The following is a 21,770-nucleotide window of genomic DNA, read 5'->3' as shown; positions in this document are numbered from 1 at the left end:
CCCAGTGAAAGGGGAGAACCACTACAGAGAGAGTCAAGTGTGAAAAGGCTCGTATTTTACCCAATTTGTAAAGCCATGGTAAGGCAGGCCCTGGGTCAACGGTGGCAACAGGCCTCCACCCCAGTGGTGTGACCCAGTTAGCCCCTGTCTGCCCCGTGGCCTGCTGAACGGGTCCTTTTAGAGTTCTACCATATCATTGAAGTTTAGATATTGACCAGTAGCTATAGACATGCACTTCAAAATGCAAATCTGCCTTGTTGGAAGTTCGTCACCTTCACTATTCCAGTAAAATTGTTACAATCACCAATAAACAAAAACACATGTCTAAAATAATTAATGACATTTCTGGTGTTTCAACCACTGGTTCTTATGCTAGCTCCGATTTTTCTTCCGCAAACCGCTTGCCAATAGTTTGTTCTCTAAAGTTAGTGCTGTCAGAAATATGCATTATTTCCGCTTTCTACAGCTCCTGCAGTCGCAACTTAAACTGACTTTCAACTACTATATCAATCTTGTCTGCATACTCTTGGTTCTTGTAAATCTGGCTATCCTTCTGACCTCATCCCAGTTAAATGTATTTACTCCCTCAAATATATTTTGACAACTGCCTTGTTAGACATACTTCATTCATCTCTTTGGTCTGGACTTCCTTTAAGGCTGTCACTGTTCTCCCAATTTTGAAGAAACCCTCCCTTGAGAGATCTTTAACCCTTAAAGGAGCTATCCAGAGAATGATGGTACAGTATGCTTCTTTGATGCTGATTGTTAGTGGTGCAGATCTGGGTAAAGAACAGTGTTTCTTCTTCACTGGATGGCCCCTTTAACTACTTCCCTATTTTTAGGTTTTGCCTGATGCATTGCGAAATCGCATACGTGAGTGCTATTTGGCTTTGTCAATGTGTTTTTTATTCAAATTGCACACCAGCGCAGGCTGTTGTACAACATGTCTTAAAGGGAAAAAAAGCATTATGAAGCGGTCAGCACTGACCGCGTTGTAGAGCCTTTTTTCTTTATTTTAAGCCATGTTGCACAGCTACTCATGCTGCGTGAAACATGTTTAAAAAGCATTGACAAAGTCAATCGATGTTACATAGGCAAAACGTATTGCATTTGCCAATGATTGTTATTCTTTCTACTGCCACAAGATTGTGGAAGATTTTGTAGCCTTCCTTTTTCATATTTTTCGAATCCCATAGCAGCATTTTGGATGATGCTCAAGCAAGCTTCAAACGCCATTGGGGCATGTAATCTCTTGTTTTTGTTCAAGGCAGTCTTAGTCTTGCGGCTGATGTTGACAATGTGTAGGTCTGCTTTTAACACTGTCATCATACACTACTTCCAAACGAACGTGATGCGGTCCTAATTGGTTGCACTTACTTGCAGAGGTTCCTCAAAATCTCCTCAGGTTTGTTTCTTTCTCCTTCACAGGTTTTGCTGTGGAGGGCCACAAGGATCTGCTCCCCTGCCTCTTTTTCATCTTTTCTTAAGCCTCAAGCTACTCTCATTCGTTAATTTAACTTTCGGTTTTATTACTATTTCAACAACACTCAAATGCTTTTTTTACTTCAACGCTGCCTTTCCAAAGAGCTTTCCTGGATAGGACATCACTGGTTAAAATAAAACACAGAGAAGATTGAGATTTTGGCCACCGGCCGTCAGCTCACCCTAGGTAGCCATTCCTTTGACCTTTGGATATTGGCCTTGCCCTAATTCTTCTCAATTCATGAGGAGTTTTGGCAACAAAATTGATACCTCTCCTCAGATGCATGCTCATGTTTCGTCTGTGGTCTGCCCATGCATTTTTTATGAGGAAGAGTTACCCTCTTCTGCCTTTTCCCTCCCATGATTCCTGTAGAAGTGTGATCGTATTGCTCATAGGGTCCAAATTGGACTACTTTAATATTGTCTACTTTGGTATAAACTCCTTACTGTTCCCCCAATTGAAAGATGTCTGAACGAAGCAGCACGTTTGGCAATCCTGGCACCCTGTATTAGTCAATCTTGCCCCTTTGTGAGATCTTTGCACTGGTTGCTTAATGCTCTACATTTTTTAAACATCCTTTCCATTGTTCATCACTTCTTTTATGGTCCCACTCCTGGTTTTATCATCTCTCACTTGACTAGATTAACACCCAGCAGACTCATTCACTTTGCTTAGCAATGTTTGCCCCCACCCTCTGGTACTCTTTGCCATTGGAGTCAAGGTCTATTGCATTTTTTTTTTTGCTTTGATCCAGGAAGGAACTCAAAACCCTACTTTTCAGTAAAGCGTCTGCATGCTCACTCTGTCAGCTATGCTTCAATTTCCTGTAATATACAGAAAACACCCTGAGTGGTGGTGTGCTCTATAAATCATGAGATTAATATACTTGATTGTGATTTTGTGCTGTACTACAGTTTGAGATAGTCCTGCTGCTCCCGTAAAATGAATTACTTACCATCAGCTCGCTTCAGCGTCACTCTCGTTTCCTTGCTTCTTGTTGGTCAGAGCCTCATTATTGCCTCTGGCTTCACCTTGGAGCTTTGTTTATCTCCCTGCCATGGAGCATGGACTAAGTACAGCTTCCTGTCTGGCCAGTGTACCTCCACTGGCCGGAGGTTTCTGCAGGTGCTTTTTCTAAATCTTTTTTACATGCACTGGTATAGAGTTCATGTGTCTGCAGTCCCTCTCACCCCGCCCTCCTCCCACTGATGTTGCTTCCTCCCTTGTGTTGCTTTGCATTGCCCTTCTCCCACTATCCATTGTTTCTTTATCACGCCCCACCCTCCTCCCTCCTCCCCGCTGTCCATTGTTTCTTTCCAACACCCTGCTCTCCTCCTGCTGTCTGTTGTTTTTTTCCCACCCCACCCTCCTCCCACTGTCTCTTCCCCTGCCCTCCGCTGACAGTTGTTCCTTTACCACCCTGCCCTCCTCCCACTGCTGTGCAGCATGCCAAAAAAACATTGACAACGGCAACAGATTGTGCATAGGCGAAGCCTATTGTCTTTGCCAATGCTTGTTGAATCCTGTACCCAGCTACCTGTTCTCGCTGGACGTGTTCAGTACAGTACACAGGGAGGGGCAAAGTTAACTCCAAAAACAGTCTGACTACCCTGATATTGATCATTTTGCTGCCAAACTGTGTTTTTAGGGTTTGGCCCATGTTCTATAATGGTTACACGTTAACAAACCACAGCAAATCTTCCATTGATCAGATAAACCCTTAAAGCATGAGAAGGATACGGGAGTAGCTCACTGAAGCTTTTCCTTCCTTTCTTTCTACACACTACATGGATCTTCGAGCTCTGCTTTAGCCTTCACCATGCCTCTTTCCCAATTCTCAACCGAGGCACACAATGAGAATACAGAGAACGTGAATGGTGAAACAATCCTTGGTGGAACTGGGCCTTATGGGTATCTGTATTACCGTGGGGTGTACAGAGCATAGGAGTACAAAGGATGAGACCAAACTCCTTTTCTTTTCCCTCACTGGTTGGCTGCAAGTACCAAAGTCAAGGTCAGGCTCCACACATTTCTTTGGAATGCCTCAGTTTTATTGGTGATATCAGTGAAAATACCAAAATGCTTTTATTGGCTTGTCTTTCAGAGTTTCTAATTTCACCTCCTTCCTATCACCATAGAGCTCCAACTCCAGAGTTTATGGTTTAAGAGATCATGTTGATTCTACTGCCTGCTCTAATTATTCTGGGTTGACTCCTAAGGCAGTTGTTGTTGAGGTTTCCCACAGTCCTCAGCCTTAGACCCATGTTTGTTGTTGTTCTGAAAGCCATCATTCAACAGCCCTTCAAAGCCAGCAACTATTTTCTTACCAAGGACAGTGCTATCCATGATGTTTTCACCCTCATCCCCAAGAAGAGATGATTAACTCACAGAGCAGCTTGAGGTCTGAATGGAGAAGGTCTTGCAGTAGGCAGCTGTTAAACATTGTTACTTTTGGTGCTTCATCATTTGTCGTCTTTGTCCCAGAAGTTGAAGTATTTTCTAAATTAACGGCGAAGAATACCAATCGTTCTGGGTGTGTTTGCATTTCAAGTACTATCTGCAGGTTCTGAGCTCACTGCACCTGCTGCCCTCTCCCAACACCCCTAAGACTATTCTCATCTGAAGTGTGATTCTGGCCACTTTAATTCACAGAACACTAAGGACGCCATCCATCCCTTCGATCTCTGCTGTGTTCTGTTACATATGATTTACGCCACCGAAACACTTGTCTGAATTCACTAACACGTGCCATCTATTATTCAAACTTATAAAGACAATTCAGTTTGTGGTGTGCTTCATAGAGATCGGTATTCCTATTATCATTTTTCATATTATTATTTTGTTCAGTAAATCTGCCGGAGAATCAGTTCTTATTTCTGTCATGAAGCGTAAAGACAAAGACCTGTTTCATCTTCTGCCTCCTACCACGAAGAAGCAAATTAATGATACCTTCGAATCTAGTTCGCATTATAAAAAACTTCGAAAAAAAATGTACTCAACATTAAATAGCTAGCTCATCGCACTGGTCATGACTGTGCATAAACGTTGTATTACTGCACTGTGCCTTGAAGGACCACCAGACAGGCCCTGTTGCTCATAATTGAGAGCATTCAGCTAAACCTGCATAATTTATTTTTAACTGCCTTGCCAATTTTTAGAAATGCCCCAATCAAGTTGCACAGTTCTGAATTTTCCCTATCAGGCCTCCTTCTAATTAGTGGATATCACAGACCACACAAATTACATGGCGCTGCTCTAGTGTCCTTGTAGTACATTTTTGATCCTGAAGGAGTGGCTTGGGCTCTAAAGTCGTTCTTTCATTCAGAAGAGTGTAAGGGGGGCACCTGCATTGGAATTCTTAAGGTTTACAAGTTATATTTAAAAGAATGCTTGCCACAGAATGTGCAATTTTCATCTATGCCACAGTATGTCAGGCAATAAAAAAGTTGTGTTGTGCTTGAAAAGGGCAAGTGACTGGTGATAAACAACTACTGATAAACAAGAGCCTCAAAGATCGAAACCATCAGTCCCACGAGTTATCAGGGTAGAAAGATGCACCACAACTGGCTCTGTGCTCCCACCATTAATTTAAGATGGACAGGACAAAGCAGTAGCTGACCTGAGATGCAAAGACTCTGTTTTCCTTTTTCACTGATGCTGTTCTCCAAAAAGTTCAAATGACTGTAGCTCCAGATAAATCACCACACCCCTTCCCTATGCCAGGTATTTGGTTCTGGTGCCTTTCAGTCTGCTCTGGTATCATTCACGACAGAGACATTCCTTCCAAGAGGCAATTGGCTATTATGAGTCTACATCATACATGTAGACCCCAGGACACAGGTATTTTAAATTAAACTTAAAACAGTAATGCCCTTCACCTGCCATGTGCTCTCTCCACATAACTTGAGGCCTCAAGGAGGTTTCCAGATCTCTTATCAGAAGTATTTGGTGCCACAGAAACTCAATGGTGTGATGACTTTCACTGTTTAGCCATAGATATAAAAGGAGGGTTTTGAGCAGTCTTGGATCTCTTCAAATCGAATCACTTCCTGATTACAGACCAATTAAAGATAGTAGCCTTAGTGTACATCCAGGCAGCAGAACCAAATAAGTGAATCTCCAAGAGACCTCCTCTGCTTAGCTAGCTCTTTTCACATTTCAGTAGCTGAGAGGCACATCCTTCACTCTAGATTTCCCTATCAGCCAACCTCACCCTGTGCTGTCTCTGGCATCCATTAGGCTCAGGATCAAAGAGATCAGATTCAACTCTCTTCCCTACAGGATCAGAGCACAGGTCATCCAGAGAAAGAAATCTGTGTCCTTCCAAGTGTCCATTAGCTCTGTCTGTGGTCTATGGACTTATCTTCTGATGAGATGTCTACTTACATTCAACACTGGCAAAACATTGGCACAACCTGATGAGGTCTACTTCTATCCAACACTAGAAAAACATTCTCATAACCAACAAGATGGAATACGTAGTCTACCGAAGTTGTATGTGGTACAAAGGCACTGGTTGGGGGAAGGCAAGCATTACACATCATTCTTCCAGTGAGGAAGGTGATATAACAGCTCCAGAAATCCTTCCTTCTAGTCTGAATAAAAGTAGCGCACACATAAATGTGATTGGCATTTTCCACGTGAAAAGGTATGGTGATATTCATTCCTGCTCCTCTGTGGTCTGTCAACAGAAGTTTGGAAGTGGCCTATAAACCACAATGTGTTTCTTTTTATTTGATGTTAGTGAAAATGTTTAAGCAGTTAGACTTAGCAGACTACATCAAGCTCCACACAAATACAGCTCATGTCCATGGTCCCAAGCCAAAGATTTACTACTTTCCCCTTTCGCTTTTGATATGGCGACGTGGAATGGTCTTAGTTAACTGAACTGAAGTTCTGCTGAGATTGGTGCATATTGTAATGCTGGGGATTTTTATACTTTGATTTCACCAGGTAAGTGTAATGCTGCATTTGGCCCTGCAAACACAATTGAGACTATAAGACTCATATATTGTAAGTTAGATCAGCAATCATTTCCCAGTACTAAACACATCTATACTTTCACATCTATTCAAAAGCTATACTTTTTAAAATAACTATTTAGTGCTTTTTCAATTATCTTGAGGTGCAGTTACTCCAATGACTACTGTTTCTCTTCAAACATATCCTTTAAATATGCCTCTTAAAGACTGGGACACTAGAACATTTTCAGCAAACATGCATGGTGCTTAGGAGAGAGCACGGCACTCTAGGATATGCATGGCACCACTTTCCCCTACTGATTTGAGTTTTCTTTTGCACACACAGATGTCGAAACTCTCTAATGAACTGAACCATGACCAGGGGTTCCTGCAGTCACCCTAATTCAAATTCCATTTGGCTTTTTTGAAATGCTGTGTTGATTATCAGAATCATCAAATGGCCTCCAAGTGCTAATGGTTGCCATACATGGAAGAAGGTATTCTTAAAGTTTGACACTAAAGGCTACTTTCTGTACAACGATTTCCTTCGGTGTGGCTAATCCTGAAAAACAATACAAAATATTGTCTCAGATCTACTCTGTCTATCTTTCACACACAGCCACTCCTCTGACAAAAAGAGAAAGAAAGACACCAACCTCTTCAGACAATGAATTACTCTGTTTCAACTTGTTTAGTAAATGACTGTGAAGTGTGGGCCTGTGAGGAGTTAATGTTGGTTCCAGAGTCTTATGTAGTGCACCTTGAATCAATTATGGTAGAGATCAAAGTCCACTTTTGTGAGCTGCTCCACTCTTCAGCCCTCAGTGTGTCCTTACACTAATCCAAGTTCTGGGCATTTGTAGGAAAGTTCACATACCCTACATAATTCTTCCCATACATGGAATTGTGGAGAATTTGCTTGAGATTCAGTCTCAGAGATGAATTCGATGCTGGAAGCCAAGGCGTTGATATTAGCAAGGCACTGAGGATAAAAAGTTTGACTGCACCCTGCAGTGGTATCTGTAATGCCAATGTACATGACATTTTCTTCAGTACGTATGCTGCTTTTGAGCCATAAGTCCCAACACTTGCTTAACCCCTTTGCTGCGGCGGGAATTCCGCCGCAGCGCTGGGGGGTGCGGGGGGGCAGCGCGGTGGCGCTGTGCTCATGACGGAGCCGCTCCATCATGAGCCACGGTTGAGCTGTGCTCATGACGGAGCGGTTCCGTCATGACTCCGCCCAGTTGCGCTGTCCCCCCGCACAGGCGGGGAAACAGCGCTGCGTGGGCGGAGCGGCCGCCAACGGTCGTGGCATGACGGAACCGCTCCGTCATGAGCACACGGCAACCGTGGCTCATGACGGAGCGGTTCCGTCATGAGCGGGGAAGGGGTTAAATAGCTGGCTATGATTCGTCTCATTCAGAGAAACGGCTAAATACTGATGATTTATATTTAGGGCTCCCGGTTTTATGGTATTTATTTTTTAGTCATTTCCGTCTATATTTATCCATATTTATTTTTTGTCAGCTTTATCTATATTTATCCATATTTATCATGGGTTTTTTGAAAAAAGTAAATCTGAAACTGGCATATTTCCACATTTATTTAACCAATAAATATGCAGTCATGCTTGAATGCCTGCCAGGTTTCAGGGATATGAACAACTGCCGAAGATAAATCAATGCACTTACATGAAAATATGCACATTTCAGTATCAACCTTGTGCATTGCTACTGCAGTTTAAGCTTTTTAAATAAAATTCCTTTCTTTTTTAAACCCCTTACCTATCAATCCACACCGTTATTGGCCTGACAGTCATGTCAAAGTATATTTAGAATCACTCAAAAAGCACCCAATTTCCGTTTTTATCCATATTTAAAAATAAATACAGACAAGAAAATGAATGGTTTTCTGTCTGTATTTATTTGTAAAAATCAGTAAAAATGGAAAACAGGGAGCCTTATTTATATTTGCACTCTGAGGAATCCAAACACAGTTAAACCACAATTACAGTGATGATAGAGGAAAAGTTGCATGGATTCTTTCCTTGTTTTTTACCTTCTTTCAGTGACTCGTCAATCCAGTTTTTAAATATTTTGCTCACAAACCCTCAAAGATGAGAAATCTTTTTAAGGAATAGTATCCATTAGTGGAAAATGGCCTGTTTTAGGTTTTTACGGATAGTGTGCTACCTCTGCAGTCTTTATCACTGTGCCCTCACTCATTGTACCGTCTGATGCCCATATTGCTGTGTCGTCACTTTTTGGATCCCTAAATGCCTATTTAGCTCCAGTTCTGGGAACTGAAATGGTAGGACGAAGCACCAAAGCTTACAAACTAAGCTGTCATGCTTTCTGCTTTGTGTTGTATGGTAGTAGTGTGAAGTTCTGGACGTATGCTATACCCTCTGGTGTAGTGATTGCCTGTTATTCCAGACATTACAAATCTACAGTTTCAGCATAATACCTATCGAAACCAACTATGCATAAGGCAATCAAGAAGATTGGCAAATTTTTTCCATTTGATGCTTTGGTCCAGGTCATTTTGGGGTTAGTCATTTCTAGAATAGACTATGCCAGCTCTTCATTTCTTGGCCTACCTAAGGGCCTGAAACATAGACTTCAGTTGATTCAAAACCAGGCTACCAGGCTTATTTGTTAACAGCCTAGGCATTGCCATATCACCCCCTTGCTGAGAAAGCTTCACCGGCTTCCTGTGGAATAGCGCTCTATTTTTAAAATGGGTTGTATCAGTTTGTAATCTCCTCTCGGCAAAAGTACTTCTTTCACATCATCAAGAATAAGAAAATGCACCCCTAATCGCAACTTAAGGTCCACTCACAAGAACCTCCACACAGTGCCCTCATTTAAAAAGAAGAGACAGGGAGGTTCCAGATTGTTTGTTCTTGCCTCTCGCATCTGGAACTCCTTTCCCCCTGAGTCGCGATCTACATCCAACTATATGAGATTCCGGGGACTCTGGACGACTTGGCTCTTCAGACAAGCCTGCGACTACGTTCTTGCCTGCAGTGCTTTGTCTCTGTTACCCAGCGCCAAGAAACCTGACCGGTGATCGAGCGCTATAGAAAACCCTGTAACATAACATAATAAGTGGGGAATGTTGTCTGTCTTTGTGACTTTAGAATTCATTTTGGTATTTTCATTGTTCAGTTGACAAAACACCGGGCAGTAATCCAGAATAGAAACCAGGGCAGCTATGTTCACGTTGTAGCTGGAATCAGGGAATGGTTGATCCTGAGGGTCCTCGCAAGTAAAAGTCGTTTATCCAGCTGCAGACGCTCAAGCTTCGCACTATTGTAAACAAAAGATAAAAACCATCAAAGCGAATGGAATACCAGCACGGGAAGACTCAAGGTGCAATCAAGATTTGAATTTCCGCAGTATCAAGCAACATTCTTTCAAATCTTTCATAGCACTCGTGTTTTCATGCTGTGTGTTGCGACATACAGTTGTGTTTTGTACGAGTCTGTCAGATCTCACACTACACTCGTGTGACATTTGTTTGCTGTGGTTTCACTTCTTGATTTGAAATTAATAGGATTATGTTCTTCTATAACTATTGTGTCCCGTTTCATGGCATTCATTGATTGAATAGTATCCTCTATTACACAGAGCATCTGTCGTTTAGTGGATTTCACTCTAGAGTTGTAATTATCAGTATTATGTTATTTATTTAAGACTTGTTTCCGGTTTAATGACATTGATTGATTGAGTAGGCTCACCAGTCATCAAAAATGAGGCAACTGGAAGCGTGGATACCCACATGACGTGTACATTGGGAGGGTTGATTAGCCGATCAATGGAGTCCCGAGAGGAAAACACTGGTGAACCGGAATGGAATATTTACTCAGGTTGGGACCGGGAGTGGATCAGCCACCTGTGCACTGGAATACCTTATTGCCACAAATGGATGACGGTGGTGAAAGGGGTGACTATCGCATTGGAGGAAGGTGAGGGGAGCCATACTCAGTGGATTAGAATATAGTACCAGCCACAGAAGTCCTCGTGGGAACGGGAAAATCACACAAAACGACTGCAGATTCAGATAGCCCAATCCACAACTCTTTTGGCATTTCTGCACGTAGCCTGAGTGCACATATATCAGAATTTAAGAGTGCAAAATCCCAATGGTGGGATTATGTCCTCTAAAATGGATTGATTCAGACTTAGAATTACACCATTATGGCAGAGTTTTTTGTAAGAGAAACTCTGCTTATACAGCTCGTTGTGAGAGTTTGGAACAGCAACACTTGCACAAAAAAACTTCAACATTTGTGTTTATTCACAAAACCTTTTCTGGATGTTAACGACTTTGAAAAAAAGTCAAATGTTTACTCTGGTTAATGGCAGGAGTAAATCAGTTTTCAGTGTGTCCAAGGAGAAGGCACTTTCTCGGAATTGGTTGCGGCCTAAACAACAGTAGATTCTTCACTGAGGAAAACATTTTCCCCATGGAGAAACGAAAAATGTTAACCAGTGCAAATGTACTTGTTTACATTTATGCATGCAGAAAAATAGACTTCTTATATTTCTATATGTATAAACGTTTACACTTGTGAGCAGTTCAGTTGTGACATTCGCAGCATCCCATAAGTACTGCTGTAAATTCCAAGAAAGAAGGAAATTTGCTTTTAATGTGGGAGTAACTTTACAACTTTATCTTTGTTCTCGGGCTGTCTGTGAATCGATGGCCAAAATTCTGAAAGTTTCTACTATGCCGCTGAAACAATGTGTTCACGTGATAACGTTGCATAGCAGTCTGTGAGAGGATGTAACACTCCTTCAAATATGACTCACTTTTTCACCCCACCAATGTTTACATCTGGCCCGTAGATAAGTGCTCCGCAGTGGGTACGCTGATTACATTGGTGTTTTTGTACTAGTCAGAGAGAGGACTGTCTCAGACGAGTGATGCCCTACCTCACTTACAATTGGTGTCTGTCTCCATACATCTGTAAGGGTACAGATATGGCAGTGGTCGGCTGTCATTTCAAGGATGCCTCAATATCCCAAGTGCTGTCCTAGATCAGACTTGCCTGTCCACCACGACTGTGGATCTCCGAGAGCCTCTTAAGTTGACAGTGTCCCCCCGAAGGGATACTTAATTCTGTTCTGTATTTGATCTTGAATCCCAGCGACTTCCCTCTATAGACAGACTCCAGTGGATGCTGCCTGCTGTCTTCAGTCAGTTTGTTTAGCCCTGGGCCCCTGGTTTGTTCACATTTGCTACAACACATTCCGAGGTCTGAAGGATTTTTTTTCTTTATTGATCTGGTTCTTTAAGAGGGAAGAAAAAAATTTCCTCCGCTGTCTAAACACTATTGATCTCCCTGCTTGGGAGCAGGCACTGAGTGGAGAAAGGCTCTCCATGAATTGAAATTTCATTTCCGACAACTTGTTCCTGTTATTTTTATCCTTTTGGACTTGGAGAAATGCAGAACAGAGGCTGCAGTCGATGTAGTCGATGGCTCCTCTGAGAAATTCAACACGGCTTCTCCCTAGGCCTGGCTGGGAGTAGCGGCCATGCTTGTGCTGTGGTAGGCGGATGGTGTAGGTAAGTGACGGGGCAGCTCCAGGGGCTAGTATCTACTAAGTGGAAGCAGTAAGTGATATCACCTCGATGTAGATCTGAGCTCTAACCAGAGGTACGTTCTACAGCTGGTGCAGCCACTTTCTGTCCACAAGATAGTGGCGTGTTCCCACGGCTACAATTTTATTGTCTTTTGGCATGTGTAGGAGTCCATGTACTGGCATAACAAAGTGGGTTTTGTATTTTGCTGTCTCAATTAAGCATTACTGTACCGGATCACACTTGCATCAAACACCTCAGCCTGTACTCACTTTTAGCTCTGGCTCTAATACTTTTTAATTATAACATTTTATTTCACAGTGGCCAACATTATGTTTAACATTTGTGCTTCTCAATTACATATTATCTGCCTCATTATTACTTATGCCTTTATTACACGATTCCATTTCAATGAATACATTTTCATGAGTAATCACGGTTTTTTATTAAGGTCTCTGCTGTAGCATTAGTTATTGTTTTTAAGTAAAAGTCGTTCAAAATAATTTAGTTTTATTGTCTGTTTTAACTAATAAATATTTTTGTTGCACAGAAAGGGTCAATTTTCTGCTTTGTTCTTAACACATATTGGGCCCTTTTCACTCATTTCCTTGCCCTACTAAATAATTACAGCCTCGTTACATTAAATCACTGAAAATAAAGCAAAACAACTCGTCTTTGATGTTTGTAAGCATTAAAGATTTTTGGGGCACTCAAAGGAGTATTTATCAGTAACATAAATTCAGCCTCATTGGTTGCCATGGACGACGATGGCCCATAGATATTTGGGGATCAAATTGGCACCTACGGCCGAAAGTTTCCTGGAACTTAATATAGGAAAGGTGGTGGACGGGATCCGTGGACCATGCGTTTTTGAAGGGACTTAACCCTGTTCCTTATGGGCAGGGTTGTGATCACTAAAATGGTCATTCTGCCAAGATGCGTTTACGCACTACAAAACTCACTATACAAAATCCCGGCCAAATATTTTAGAACGCTGGAGAACTCGGTGACCAACCTGCTGTGGGTTCCCAAACATAAACGCATTAGGCTCTCTACATTATAGAGACCTTGACAACTGGGAGAATTAGAGGTCCCATGTATCGAGTATTATTATATGGCTCCTCAGCTACAGCACGCAATACATTGGTTGTAGGACCAAGACAATTAGGAAAAAAGTCTCTTAGCGGGGTCATACGAGGGAGGATCCCTACCGCAATTACTAATGCGAGGTGAAGGGGTTCCCAGAGACTCCCCATACATCATTCGGCACGTTGCTGAGGTATGGGAAACCACAATCAGAAAAGTGGTGAAGCATGCACCATACGCACTGGATGCGCCCCTATGGGTGACGCCACCGTTTGCTTGGATCACAGAATCAATGTCGATCCTGCAAATGGTAGACAGTGGGCTGTCTGACGATGGGGGACTTATACCACAATGGCCAGTTTATAACGAGGGAGGATGAGGAGGCCTCTTTTCATCTGGGCAGAGGAGAGTTTTTGCAGTATGCAAAGATCTCCAGAGTGGCCAGTGAACTATGGCCGACATTTCCGAAGGACCCCCCCGTAACGAGAACCGGAGGAACCCCCCGTAACGAGAACTCTACAAGTGATGCTATACATGGCACAGGAACAGGCATATGATAACCAATCTGTTCAACGCAATACGTGAGGACCTACCACGAAATCCACTCCCCATCCAGGCGAGATGGAAGGAGGCGACAGGAGAACACATGGCAGAGAAAGAGTTTAATAGAATACATGAAGGGGTAAAACGTGGGTGCTCTAATGCTCTTTTTTAAATTAATACAATATAATTTCATTCACCAAGCTTCTCTTACTCCGAAAGTACTGAGTAACATATATCCATAACGATCCAGTAAGTGCCCCAGATGCCGGGAGTTGGAGGCTGACTTCCTGCATGTGGTGTGGGCGTGTACGATGGTGGTAACTCTTTGGGAGGAGGTACTGCAGCAAATACGGGTATCCTCGGGATGGGAGGCCTGGGACGGTACGAACAGTCCTATTAGGACTTCTTCCAATGCCCAAAAATCGGAACTTGTGTAGAATGTTTGTGCTGCTGGGCTTAGTAATAGCAAAAAGACAAATTGCGATTGATTGGCTAAAACCGAAACCCCCGAAGCATGAAAGATGGCTGAAGGAGATGTGTGAGTGGGCAACAGCCAAGAGAGTAAGAATGAAACAAGTCCGGAGAGTCGACAACCTAGAAGACGACCTCCAGGCATGGACTGTAATGATAGCTGACCTACAGCCCCCATCAGAGGAGTAGATAGAGACTAGGACAATAGACACCAGAAACACACAAGACAAACACACGCAAAGCAGTTGAGCAAACCGTACATTGCATAGACGTCAAAGGTAATACAGACTCTGACAGGGGTGTGGTGGGAGTTGAGGGGAAATGTTGGCATGCACGTAAGTAATTTAGAGACAAAGGTAATAATCCATATTAGGGAGTGGGGAACGAGGAATAGTCTACAGTTGGCTGTATCAGTAGAACGTGTATCAACCCGAATAATGTATAAGAATGTATAAAGTCTAGTAATGAATATACCATTTGGGTACAATTATGTATGGGCTATTCCTGACATTGTTTCCGTATGTAATATTGAAATGCCAATAAAGTTGTTTAAATAAATAAATTCAGCCTCATTGTTTTTAGAGATTACTTTTTTCCTATTACTAAAACAATTACAGCAACTTTGTTACTTTTAAGTAAATTAAATAAACTAAAAAACTGGTGTTAGTGATCTCTTTAAGCTATAACGACTTTGCCTGCAATACCCTTAAACTAATGAAGGGGGCATTTTTAAACAATAGCTTAATCTACTAGACGTGGTCACATTGCAGAACTCTCTGTGGTCACTGTCACTTCCCAGTGGTGTGGTTGTCAAGACAAGTAATGGTTTGAAATGTGGATGATCTTGCATCTGAATTGATGTTAAAAGTTCAACTTAGTTCTAGTAACTCAGACATGAGTTCCTTGTTTGTACCTATTTGTTTCCTTTTTAAGGTTTGGCTCTAGACGGTTTCGCATGCGCTGTCTCAAAGAGACATGCTGTATCTACTGTTGTGGGCTTCAGTCCGACCATAGGCTTGCCATGTGCTGGCTCCCATGTCGCTCTGTTATTTCTTCGCCCCATTGGTCCATTACATGCCTTCTTCATGCCTTTTACCATCTTTAGCCCTCCCAGAGAGCAACAACCCATTACTGCTAAACATACGTTGCAGACATTTTAATGCATTGTTTCGCGACTACATTTTTTTATCCAGTATTGGGGAATCTTTCATAGATTCACATGCCTGAATCATTCCCCGTCGTTGAGATGGGACTCCCATCTCAACAACAGGGAATCATTCAGGCATGTGAATCTATGAAAGATACCAATACTTAGATAACCGTAGTTACAGGTAAGTAACTCATTTTCTTTTTGAGCCTCACTTAAAAAGTACGTCTGGAGTAAATCACACGTGCCTTCAAAGTAATATTGATCAAATAAACCACCAATACATAACCCTACCAATCAATACAGATGTTTGAAGCTGATCATTTATTTTCTATTCTCTCCTTTGTTCACAGTCAAGGAAAGTTCTCCTTGCGCCTTATTAAATTACTCATAAGAATTAGAAGCATGCTTTAGGTAAGGTTTGAGCTTTTTTGCACTATTTTGTATTTTAGTCTGCAGAGAGGAGTGAGCAACTTCAAAGATTGCAAGAGGCCCATCGAGAGCTACAGGCAAGGGAAATCCAGCAGGAGCAGACAATTGGGGAACTGGAAATCCAGCACCAGCAACATATCGATAACATGCAGAGTTCCAAAGATCAAGTAAGTTAGACATTAAACTGGCCTTCTCTCCAAACTCTAGAGATTTCCACACCAGCACTGTTTTTCTCCATTCAGTAGAAGAAAACAGCAATCACATGGATTTTCCCCCCATCCTTTGGGTTCTTCTCCTTTCTAAAGGGACTTAAAATGGAACTGTACTATAAGCTATTCTTTAGGGGCTAAAGGTCCAGAGTGGATGCATCTTCACTCCAAAGTCAAATAATTGTACCTCCATCCTGTGGCCAGAGTTTAGCCATGCCTGTCCATCCTGTCGTTGGGGGATGAACTCTACAATTATTGTACCTTCATCCTTTAGAGTTCTGAGCTCATATTATAGTATAACTCTTTTTCATGAATTTTAGCTCAAATATTCCTTTATCATAATGCTATGGAGCCTACAAAACAGCACTGATTTGTAGGCATAATATAAGGAGGCCTTTTCCCCGTACGTACCCATCCATCACCATGGAGAATGGGTCACATCATAGCGATGTGAGCTTTTATCCAGTTGGAACCACTAGCCAAGCTCTTTGTACTACTAATAAACTCATTGGTACTGCAATAATTATTAGGTTCCAGTTAATACTTGTTTCAACATTCCAATTGACAACCCTACCTCCAGCTAGGGTCCATGGTTTTGTTTTCGTTATCTTTCCAAAATTGCCTTTTTTGATTATATGCTTATTAGATCAGTCAAAAAGAGCAGAGAATCAGTGAAATCGAAGAGGAACAAACCAAGCTGCAAGATTATTGTCATCGCTTGGAGGAAGAAACTGGTTACCTTCATGCCCGACTGGAATCCCAGATCCTGGCAGTGGAAAATGAACAGACCCTTGTCGCCACCAAAGTAAGTATCATTCAAGCACTTAGGGCCATATGTATCAAACTCTGATTTAGCGATTTTTTGCGAATCGCTATTTGAGAATCGCAAAACACTATGTATGTAGGATTTGCAAATGATTTTGCGAATCCTACATATTCCGTAATTGCGAATTGCAAATTGCGATTCGCAATTAAGGAATACCTCCCCATTCATTCCTGGGGGCCTAGAGGCCCATAGGAATGAATGGGAAGACATTCTCAATTTGCGATTCTCAATTAGAGAATCGCAAATTGAGAATGCAATTTTCATGGGTGCCAGGGTGTCTAAAGGACACCCTGTTGCACCCCTGAAATTTGCATGTGTGCACATGTGGCACACATACATGCCCTAAGGGCATGTATGTGCGCCTCATGGCACTTTGAAAAATGCAAAAAAGTGAATTTTTCAAAGAAATCGCAATTTACCACCAACTTGAAGTTGGTGGTAATTTGCTATTTCTGAAGGAGAAATCGCACAACTTGGGTGCTTTTTACATCGCATTTAAGGAATCGCAAATTGCGATTCCTTAAATGCTTATGCAAAGTAAGGAATTGCAAATTTTGCAATTCCCTATTTTGCGAGGACCTTTTGGGATGATACATCCCAAAAGGCATTTTCCCATTCGCAAACGGGCCGATTCTGCGATTTGCGAACGGGAAATGGGCTTCATACATATGCCCCTTAGACATCACCTTATACAGGTAATGGGAGTACAGCAATAACACATGAATTCTGAAACTGTCCAGTCCTAATGGCAATTAACTTTTCAAATGTAGCTTTGACATAAAATATGAATACGCCGACTTAAGCTACTGTTAAATGCTCCTAATTTGGTCATATAAGGAAACACACGAGGTAGTAACACAATTTATCCAGGATTTCAGAATGTGCTTCAGTGTCAAAGGAAATTGAATGACCCACGTCACTTGGTTCACTGCATCACAATAAAATGGACCTCCTTTCCTTCACGAAAGTATTCTGACTAAACCAGGACTGAAAGAGCGTACTTTTCCTTCTATGTAGCATCCACCAAGTTAACGCTTCAATGCATGCTAGCTTGTGCCGGCATCTTAGGACGATTCACTCTCAGGTGGACTGCCGTCATGCAAGCAATACACAATTTCTGCCCACAGTAGATGCTAAATAAACATAACAGCACCCACAGACAGTAGTATGGCTCAGCAAACTAGAACTACGTTGTTACATTCTCATTAGTAAGAATGTTTGTGCTTCAATACATGCAATGGGAGTCCACTACAAAGCTAAGTTGGATCAAAAGGTATTGATAGTTACGAGTAGTTCCTATGTTGATAGATTAGCATTTTCTTCTTCTACATATCCCCCTCCATTAATTTTGTACTGGAGTTCCAAGTTGAACCAAGAGCACTGTTAAAAAATTGACTCAGTGTTTGTGTTACTGACAGACAGGTAAAGTGAAACAAAACTTTGGGAACTGTACAACCTTCAAGCTGGCCATAGGGCAATCAGTGGTGTAGAAAGGGTACCATGGACCCTAGAGCAAGCAAGGAAAATGGTCTCTCTGGCTGCTGATTTGTTATCAAATTACAGAAATAATCGGGATTTGATAGGCCCCTTGGTCCCGGTGCCACAGCACCTTAGGCACCATGGCTAGCTATGCCCAGTAGGGAAATCTGTGTTTCGGAATAAAACGATTTGATTTAGCAGTTTCGGTTAAAGACAGGACCAAGGCTGGGACTTTAATAGGAATTCTTTTAGTGTTGAGATTACTGCCTTCTTTGAAATTGTACTGGGTGGCGGATATAGTGCTCCGCTGGCATTTCAGCATACATTTTGGAAACTGCACCTTATAATCTGTTCTCCAATTTACAATTAATGTAGTGTTCACCATCAGTGGGTACAGCCTGGGCAGATAGTTCTGTGCATTCCTGAACCCCGTGTTATACAGTTATTTCCATTGTCAACAGGAAGGAGCAGTGCGCTTTTAGAATCTTGAAATATTGCTTATGTTTTGTCAGGTCACGTACCCCTCCAAAGCACACACGCGCTCTTCAGACGAAAAACCCTTGAGGGGCCTTAACAAATATAGGGGGGGGGGGGGGCACACACTTTAAGATTATGATTAAGTAGTGAAGTGCGTTCTTCCCCATTGGCATCCTTAACTCAGAAATAAAGACAATGAATTCAAGGAGATTTCAGCATTCCTACTCACAGAGCTAGTTTCTGAAGATGCCTCTCTGTGCTAGTACAGGTTGCCTTTGTCATTCGGTATCATCTGTGCTGTTGGTTCATTGCAAAATAGGACTCTGTATGAATCACCACTAGAGTATTCCTCACTAGATCATCACCAGGACAGGTTCATATTGCTGTATGAGTGGTCTAAACAGTTATACTTTCTAAATCTGTCATACACAGGCAACACTGCCTCAATTTGTGTTTTAGTTGATTATTATCCAAAGATTACCTTCACCTTAACGAAGTTAGAAATGGTGGGATGAATACCAAAGTAAGTAACAACTAAATTCTTCCCCAGGCTGGAAGAGTTGGTCCTTTCTGTCCATGTTCTCTGTTTTCTAACCTGCTCTGATTTTTAACTGTGGTCTGCAGGTCCATAAGTGTGCTCCATGTTTTTCAGCATTCCACCAGAGCAAGAATCCTGGTTGGTCGGATAGCCCACGCAGAGTGTACACTCCCACATATGGGTGGGCAGCCAGGGCATCTTTAAACCGGACTGTTGGAACACTAATGGTTGGTGGCAGAGGCCACTTTACCTGTACTCCTGGGAGGACCCTCCTGACCCTCTCTGTGTAAAGCCTGGGCCTGTTAACCTAGAAATCGTTCATGCTCATGAGAAGATCAGATCTGACTTGATTTGGTATCCATACTCTGTCAATGCCAGTAATCTTCCCATTCCCCCTGAAATGATGCAAGTATTTTTTGGGGTCCTGCTAAAATAACATTTTGTTGCTGTACTTCTGTTTATAAAGTGATAAGATGCCATATTGAAGCATTTTGAAGTCATTTGGCATTACCACTTAGTGGTGCCCTATGCCTTCTGCCTTACTGTGCCTTATGGAAGAGCCGATACTGCCGCTCCTCTTTTACCATGATCAGTAGAGCTGCCATTTACATTGATTTGCCTTTTCCTTGAAGCTTAATCATAAGGACAGTCAGATTGAGAAGCTGACACAGGAGCTGCTGAAGGTGAAAGCTGCGGCACAAGTTGCTGAGCAAAAGGTACCTTTCTTCTTTCTATTTTGTTTGTGAACTATAAGCTTCTATTGCTGCATTCAAAAATGTAATTATAACACAACCAGATGTTTATTTTCCTCTCTATTATCCGTTGTCATTGTCTCTCTTTTGGGTACCCTCTTTGGTAAGCTTTCTACCTTTTGCTTTAGCTGTTATCTCCCCAAAGCTGGTTTCTGTTTGGCTTGCCCAGGCTCTTGTTTCCCTTGTATATTTTTTATTTATTTTAGGAGTTTTCTATACTGTGAACATGACCCATCCGGTTATCAGAGTGCCCTACAAATAGTAAAACAAGTTAAACATAGAAAACATTGGTCGTGAACAGATAAAAATACAGTTAGCAAAAAAGAGAAGGCAAGAAACAAAATATGTACAATGACTTGCAGTACTCAGGATACAGAAATGTATAAAGGTAAGATAGTCCGAACTTTGTGAGAACAGGAACTACTGCTGAAGGAATCTATTAAGTAACAGCATTTTAAACTATTTTTTTAAGGATGTGGTTGAAGGATTAGATCTCGTTTCAGGGGGAATTGCGTTACAAATTCAAGGAGCAAGCCCAGAAAAGGAGCGGTTATAAGTTTTCTTTTTGTTTAACTTCTGTTGCTTCAAAAATAGAGAGTTAGAACTTCTTGGAGAACAACTCCCACCTGATAATTCAAGTTTTTTTGCCAGATAGATGGGAGTGTTGTGAGGAAGAGCCTTATGGGTAATGCAGGCTATCTTAAACTGAATTCTGGCTTCAAACGCGAGCCATTTGAGCCTAGCAGCTGAGTTTAGAATGGTCCTTAACAGAGCCAACCGAGCTTTGGGTAGACATGCAAGAGCGGCACACCCGTAGTCTAGGGGCGAGAGGACTAAGGATTGGACTACTAGCTAAAAGTCATCTCGAGGGACAAAGGGTCATTTTCCTTAAAGTGCTCAAATGGTAATTAGCTCCTCTGGTAGTTTCACTGATGTGATCTTGCATATTGAGGTATTTGTCCACCTAAAGGTCTAGTAGAATCAACAACATGGGGAGGCGCATTTGAGTGCTGTAAGCTGTTCGAGCCTTTCATTTATGGGAGTAGTGGGGGGCTGTTGGAAAACCACTCCCACACTAGAAGGGGTGGTGGTGGTCTTCCGGACACACTGTGGTAGCTTGGCTCGAGTGGTCAGGAAACAGGCGCAGTGCTAAGCATACAATATACCCATACAAGAACCATGCGTGCATCCGTTCCAAAAACGACTCTACACCGTAAAAATTATGAAAATATTCTTTCTTTATCTTTTTCTCTTAGTTACTGATTGGAAAAATAAATAGGTCAATCACAATATACAAGTTTCAATTAGTGCAGGTCAAATAAATATTGGCTGTTTGATGAAATAAATAGGGGTGATCATAAATAACAGGGCATAAATACAAGTGCAATATATACAGACAATTAAATACTTTGAGGCAATAAATACTGTACCAATAAATATTGTACACCAACAAGTCCTGTGGACCTATAAATATAGTGCAGCAATAAATAGGTAAAAACTCAATAAATACAGTATCCCCAATAAATAATTAAAAGTATACAGCAACCCTCATATAATCAGATGACACTTCAATTCTTAAGGGCTGATATGGCCCAGGCACAGCTTGTAGGGTTGTGGAAGGCTTGAGGGGGGGCTACTCCCTGGCTGGGACAAGGCTGAGGCCTAATCTGAGGTAGATCCAAGGGGGGTATACCAGTGCCCTGGCTTTCTCTCTCCACACAACCTCTCTAGGTTAGTCCCAGTTCACCCCAGGCACAGTCAGGTGGGTTTCAGCACC

The 21,770-nt window shown here is 42.0% G+C and overlaps 1 protein-coding gene across 1 annotated transcript in view; it reads left to right on the top strand.

The window, feature by feature from the left end:
* PMFBP1 (polyamine modulated factor 1 binding protein 1) overlaps positions 1-21,770 on the top strand; it is a 2,019,859-nt gene that overhangs the window by 697,955 nt on the left and 1,300,134 nt on the right. Inside the window, exons 16-18 of the mRNA XM_085636957.1 lie at positions 15,733-15,879; positions 16,568-16,726; positions 19,874-19,957. Of these exons, the coding sequence (XP_085493083.1) occupies positions 15,733-15,879; positions 16,568-16,726; positions 19,874-19,957 (390 nt within the window). The remainder of the gene's footprint in view (positions 1-15,732; positions 15,880-16,567; positions 16,727-19,873; positions 19,958-21,770) is intronic.

This window comes from Triturus cristatus, chromosome 12 (assembly GCF_964204655.1).
Source record: "Triturus cristatus chromosome 12, aTriCri1.1, whole genome shotgun sequence".
NCBI classification, from domain to species: Eukaryota; Metazoa; Chordata; class Amphibia; order Caudata; family Salamandridae; genus Triturus; species Triturus cristatus.
Note: the sequence above shows the minus strand (reverse complement) of the source record. Positions and strands in the feature narration are given on the sequence as shown.